The sequence below is a fragment of the Toxorhynchites rutilus genome, chromosome 1 (genome assembly GCF_029784135.1).
Source record: "Toxorhynchites rutilus septentrionalis strain SRP chromosome 1, ASM2978413v1, whole genome shotgun sequence".
Taxonomy (NCBI): domain Eukaryota; kingdom Metazoa; phylum Arthropoda; class Insecta; order Diptera; family Culicidae; genus Toxorhynchites; species Toxorhynchites rutilus.
Window position 1 is genome coordinate 205,646,569 of NC_073744.1, and position 6,508 is coordinate 205,653,076.

General features: G+C 43.7%; 1 protein-coding gene across 4 annotated transcripts; it reads left to right on the plus strand.

The window, feature by feature from the left end:
• The first annotated feature begins 951 nt into the window (after positions 1 to 951).
• Positions 952 to 3,488, plus strand: LOC129764432 (xaa-Pro aminopeptidase ApepP). 4 transcript variants are annotated; one of them, XM_055763504.1, is made up of 5 exons: positions 952 to 1,030; positions 1,295 to 2,383; positions 2,435 to 2,584; positions 2,640 to 2,947; positions 3,005 to 3,488. In XM_055763504.1, the coding sequence occupies exons 1-5, from the start codon at positions 981 to 983 to the stop codon at positions 3,295 to 3,297; spliced, it is 1,890 nt and encodes a 629-aa protein (XP_055619479.1). In that variant the 5' UTR covers positions 952 to 980; the 3' UTR covers positions 3,298 to 3,488. The 4 variants fall into 4 exon arrangements, with proteins under 4 accessions (XP_055619479.1, XP_055619486.1, XP_055619495.1 ...); XM_055763511.1 differs by having other exon boundaries at positions 974 to 1,102; XM_055763520.1 differs by having other exon boundaries at positions 1,001 to 1,106.
• The last annotated feature ends 3,020 nt before the right edge of the window (positions 3,489 to 6,508 follow it).

Below are 6,508 nucleotides of genomic sequence, written 5' to 3' on the forward strand. Positions count from 1 at the left end.
CAAGTGAGCTGCTCATTCGGAACAGCTCTTCAGCTCAATTGAATTTTGCGGCTGTCCACACAACTGCATAACTACCATGGGACATTTTATAGTGTTAATTTTGTTAATAGACGGAAATAAAAAAAAATAGACGAATTTAATTTGTAATTGTACACAAACTAAATTTAATATGGATTCTAGTAATATAATATACAACAAATATTGAATGCTGAAATCCAACATAGAAGATGCTTAGGATATGCTGAACTTAAACAACAGATGAACCAGCAGTAGCCAAATAAAATGCCTTCAGAAATATTGGCTGACACAACGTTTTTTGATAAAACTACCGAGATTTTTTTTTTGCACCCAAGTATATAAAAATATATAAAAATAAATCCATTAATAGGCGCAACGAGAAACAATTCTTCGCCATGACAAAGGTAACAAAAGGACCATTATCAATCACCAGCATTTATGGCGGGTAGTTTTCTGAATTGTTTTGATTCAGCACGCGGAAATAAATTTATGTGTTTTAACATTCATGTTATTTAAAAATAACAATATAATATAGTAAATCCATTTACAAGCATATAATAGTTTTTATTATTTTGTTTGGCGATGTGAGAAAAAAATTAATGGAACGATTGAATATCTTCAAAACAAAAACCTTTTTCCTCTCTGGCATCTCTGCTAAAGCTAAAGAACGAAGATGGATACACGAAAACAAACTGACGTCATATCATAAAGCGCGGGAGACGAAAAATTCTCCCGCGTCTCAAAATTTACACTCTCTGCTACTTTTGCGCTCCACAGCTATGCAGCAAATCAGCTCAACAGCTCAGCAGCTCATCAGCTCAACAGCTCAGCAGCTCATCAGCTCAACAGCTCATCAGCTTTCCAGCTCCGTAATGAGCTGATGAGCTGCGTTGTTTAGATTGCGAGCCGATCCGAATCCGCTCACTACGATGAAGCGATTCGAATGAACAGCTCATGAGCGGATGGCACATCTCTACCAAATATGTCATCAGCATTTGTTACAAGTCATTTCGTAAGCAGTAATTTGTTGAACCAATTTGTTTCATGTTATAATTGTATTTTAAAACTGTTTTGGTCTGGTACGGTAGGTAAAGCCTTCATATTGTCGTACGAGAACGAGTATTTTTCATTCGCAATCAGAAGATAAGATAAAATGGAACAATTCAAATTCATCCATCATCACTGAATTGGTGCTGTTAGAAAACAGTTGTATCACATGAGTTCAGGCTACTAGTTGATAATCAACATTAACTCGGGTGTATTCTCTTTATTGCAGTAACAAGATGAAATCGACCGGCAAAGCGCTGGCCGCTCTGCGAGGCCTGATGGCAAACTTACCGAGCAACCTTGGCTCTATTAACGCCTACATAATTCCTTCGGATGATGCCCACCAGAGCGAGTATCTTGCCGAACGGGACGAACGTCGTGCCTTTATCTCGGGCTTCGATGGAAGCGCCGGTACAGCAGTTGTGACGGAGAAGCAAGCTCTTCTGTGGACCGATGGCCGCTACTATCAGCAAGCTGGCAAGCAACTGGATAATGCTTGGACCTTGATGAAAGATGGTCAACCGAGCACACCCAGCATCGATGCTTGGTTTGCGAACGAGCTGCAACCGGGTTCCAAAGTAGGAGTCGATGCTAATCTCATTTCCACGAGAGCATGGAATCCACTCGAGACGGCACTGAAATCTGCTGGATGCTCGCTGCTACCAATAGCTCCTAATCTGATTGATTTAATTTGGGAAAATCAACCGGCTGCTCCTAACAAACCAATTGTACCGCTTTCTGTTGAGTTCACTGGGAAGCCTATAGCGACCAAGCTAGCAGAGGTGCGTGAAGCAATGAACGAGAAGCGAGCATCTGTGCTAGTGGTCAGTGCACTGGATGAGATTGCTTGGTTTTTGAACCTCCGTGGTTCCGACATAGACTACAATCCGGTATTTTTCGCGTACATCCTCGTAACGCTAGAGGACCTGTTTTTCTTCGTCGATGAGAGCAAACTGCTGCCCGCTATTTACGATCATTTTCGAGCGAATAACGTGCAACCAAGAGTGCGTCCCTACGATGAGGTCCACGGAATGCTGAAATCGCTTGCAGAATCCTCTTCCAGTCGGGTGTGGATTAGTTTGGGTTCTAGCTACGCCTTAACGACATTGATTCCCGAGGAAAAACGTATGCATGCGATCACTCCAATCAATCTGATGAAGGCCGTGAAAAACGATGTTGAGGCGAGTGGGATGCGTGCGTGTCACATTCGAGATGGGGTTGCCTTGTGCCAGTACTTTGGGTGGCTGGAAGATTGCATCAAAAACAATGTGGCTGTGGACGAGATTAGCGGAGCTTCTCGTCTGGAGGAGCTTAGAAGGTATAACTAATAGTTGGACTGTTAGGATTGATGTACATTTTCTGTCTATAGTTTGCAGGATAAGTATATGGGTTTGAGTTTCACCACCATCAGCGCCTCGGGACCAAATGGATCTGTTATCCACTATCACCCCCTTCCTGCTACCAATCGTCCCATCTCGGATAAGGAAATGTATTTATGCGATTCAGGAGCGCAGTATTCGTAAGTCATTCTCTGTTGGGAGAAATTTCGTGTTATTTCCGCATGAAAATTCCAGAGACGGCACAACGGACGTTACTCGTACGATGCATTTCGGAGCACCGACCGAAGAGGAAATCCACGCATTTACGCTAGTGTTGAAAGGACAAATTTCGCTTGGCACAGCTGTCTTCCCGCGGAAGGTAAAGGGTCAATTCCTGGATACAATTGCACGGAAGGCGCTCTGGGATGAGGGGTTGGATTACGGTCACGGGACGGGGCATGGCATCGGTCATTATCTGAATGTTCACGAGGGTCCAATGGGTATTGGTATTCGTCTGATGCCCGACGATCCCGGACTAGAGGAGAACATGTTTCTTTCCAATGGTAACATATTTTTTATCGCATTCAATTCCTCCAGCATAATGTGTATGTTTGTTTAAGAACCTGGCTACTATAAAGAGGGCCAGTTCGGCATTCGCATTGAGGATATAGTGCAAGTTGTTCCGGCGAACATTCGGAATGATTTCGATGGGCGCGGTGCGCTGTCTTTCAGCACCGTTACAATGTGTCCCATCCAGACGAAGCTGGTGGACGTAAAGCTACTGACGGAGAAGGAGCGCACCAGCCTGAACAACTATCACAAAACAGTGAGAGAAACGTTAGCGCCTTTACTGAGGGAGGCGAACGATGCGAATACACTGACATGGCTGGAACGCGAGACACAACCCATTTGATCATAACGGCTGGCAGTTACAGCTGGGTTCATCGGTCAAGTGAGAATATTTTGGATATTTATACCGAATTAATTGTGGATCGAAAATTCGATTGTTTCAATGTGGAGTGTAATATCACATTTTGTCAAATAATTCGTTGTTATGACACTCGTTAGACTACTTTATATCATGCTAGCTGACCCGGCAAACTTCGTCCCGCCCAATTTTTTTCTTCTCTATCACATCCACGTTTTCTTACTAAGCGCACTTTCATGGGTCCAATCACAGAACTGTTCATTGATTGATCTTCTAATCTAACCTTTAACATTATTTTTACTATAAAAATTTCAGTACTTCTACCAAAGCTCTACATTATAATATCTGATTATTCTCAGACACGATTCTCGTGCAAGATTTTTCATCCACTTGCAAATAACATATTTCTCCATTACATGGAATAAATGTTAGATACAGAAATTATGATAGAATGAAAACAGCACTAAATCGGACAATTCCTTTATCGAGTGTTGCTCTTATCATAACACATTCGGAGATCCATTTTTATTTATATAGATAGAACACGATATAGGAGTGCGTTTCATCACATTAAAATCCATTTCCACTTTCGAACGAAGATCAATGTCGTAACTGCAAACATCAAATGGACTAACAACGCTTGTCAATATGTAATTGTCATTCTTCGCCGATTGCCCGAAGTAACCAGACGAAGGAAAGTCGCGTCCAAGTTCCGTTATCGGTTACCGCGTGATTGTTGTTTTTTGCCGCTGAAGAGTTCATTTCACTATCTGGATAGTGAGTGAAGTGCCCTGCCTGCAAGTGGATAAAGGCTTTCATCCTCGGAAAGCCAAGCATTGGTTTTTGTTTTGTCGCTGCTTCGCCGACATTGGAGATTTCGCCGAGTCATCGTGCCAACAGTGACAGTGCGGGTAAGCTTTCACCGACGACTGTGTGTAGTGGTGTCGTAGGCACATTCCCACCACCAACGAGCTTTCAGCACGCTCCCGTTCATCTGCACTGGAGTGCGTTCATAGGTGAATAAGATTGAATATACTGAGAGAAAATATTTAATAATTATAAGTTTTTTTTTTTTTGTTTTTGTGAATTATTTTATTGTGAAATATTGTTTAAAAAAATACTTAGAATATAAGTGAAAATTTAAAATGGCAGAGAGTGGGGGACCTTCGGATATGGAGGTCTCTGACTCTAGTTCCCTCCTAACGGATAAAAAAAAGTCACTCAAACGTGTTCCAAATACGGAAGATACTTCTTCTGGGGACGAGTCAGCTAACCCTACCAAGCCTCCCTCCAAAAAACTAGCAAATCTCCCATCTGCCCTTAACGATCCCACTCTACCTTCAACCTCGTCTTCTCCCTCTGTTCTTCCCGCTCCTTCTCAACCTTCGCCTTCCCACTCTCAATCCCCGTCCTCGCCTTCCCCCCCTGTTATTCCCACTCCCCGTGTAAAGGTCTATCCAGAAGATGCGCCCGGAACTGGTCCCTGGGTTGTTTTCTTCAGGCCTAAGCCAAATGGAAAGGCGTTGAGAGTCATGCAGATCGCGAAAGATCTGGCAAGGTATACCTCCGTTTCGGAAATTTCGAAGGTTAGACCAAACAAATTGCGAGTTGTCGTGAATGATCGAAAAGACGCAAACAAGATTGTTGTCGATCAGCATTTTACAATTGAGTATCGGGTCTACATACCCTCTCACATAGTCGAAATTGAGGGTGTGATAACCGAAACGGGCTTGACGTGCGAATACATTACGAGTGAAGGTACCGGCCGTTTTAAAAAACTGCCCTCGACAACTGTTAAGATCTTGGGTTGCCGCCAGCTCGGAACAGTCTCCCATGAAGGAGAAGAAAAGAAATTTACGCCGTCCAACTCGTTTCGAGTCACCTTCGCTGGTTCAGCTCTCCCTGACTACGTGATGGTAGATAAATTGAGGTTAGCCGTGCGACTTTTTATTCCAAAGCCAATGACTTGTCTAAAGTGCAAGTCAGTTGGTCACACGGCTGCTTATTGTGCCAATAAAGAACGATGTGCCACTTGCGGAGAACAACATGAGGGGAAATCCTGCAGTGCGACTGAGCATAAGTGTCCATATTGCGGGGGATCCCCACACGTGCTCTCAGCTTGTGAAACATACAAGGCTCGCTGGGAGAAACAGAAGCGCTCTTTGAGGGAACGCTCTAAACGCACTTTCGCAGAAATTTTGAAGGGCGCTTCTCCACTGGCTCAAGAACAACAACCAATCAATACACACAATGTCTTCGCTACGTTGCCAGTTGACGAAATGGAAGCGGATACAGCTAACGGGGGCACGCCGTTTATTTCTCAAGGGAATCCCCGGCGCAAAAATGTGACCACTCCCAAAGTTCAAGGACAAGTCCCTCCAGTGATACCCCCTGTTAGCTTGCCCAAAAAATCGAGTGCAGCGGATAAGCAAAATCAGGTCCCTCCTGGCCTCCGTGGTAATAGTTCACCTTCGAACGACCCAGCACTCGAGGGGACATCAAAAACCCCAACTGTCCCTGTTTTTCCGTCAAGTTCAACTTCCCAATCGGGATTTATAAAGTTGTCTGACCTTGTGGATCAAATCTTCACGTGTTTTAATGTTTCCGACTCCATCAGAACCATTGTCACCGCAATGCTTCCAGTACTAAAGACAATTTTGCAGCAATTGATGCAAACATGGCCCCTCCTTGCAATGATTATCTCTCTTGATGTCTAATTTAAATAGAGAGGTCGGAGATATCACTGTTTTACAGTGGAATTGTCGTAGTCTTATCCCTAAATTGGATACATTCAAATTTCTAATTCATAAACTCAATTGTGATGTTTTTGCTCTATCCGAAACCTGGCTCTCTTCTCAAAATGATCTCTCTTTCCACGATTTTAATATAATACGCTTGGACCGCGATGACAGATACGGAGGGGTACTATTGGGGATCAATAAGTGCCACTCATTTTTTCGAATTGACCTTCCATCTATTGGAGGGATCGAAGCTGTTGCTTGTCATGCAAACATCAGAGGCAAAGACCTCTGTATTGTCAGCTTGTATTGGCCTCCGAGAGCTGCGGTTAGCCGCAAGCAACTTGTTGACATGTGCTCACTCCTTCCTGAGCCACGATTAATCTTGGGAGACTTCAACTCTCACGGAACTGCCTGGGGGGAACAGTACGACGACAATCGTTCATCGTTGATATATG

Excerpts from the sequence above, each read along its gene's own strand:
- LOC129764432 (XM_055763504.1), top strand. The coding sequence starts at position 981 with ATGGCACATCTCTACCAAATATGTCATCAGCATTTGTTACAAGTCATT. Across the intron at positions 1,031-1,294 it reads CATTTGTTACAAGTCATTTC|TAACAAGATGAAATCGACCG; the intron begins GTAAGCAGTAAT and ends TCTTTATTGCAG. Across the intron at positions 2,948-3,004 it reads GAACATGTTTCTTTCCAATG|AACCTGGCTACTATAAAGAG; the intron begins GTAACATATTTT and ends TGTTTGTTTAAG.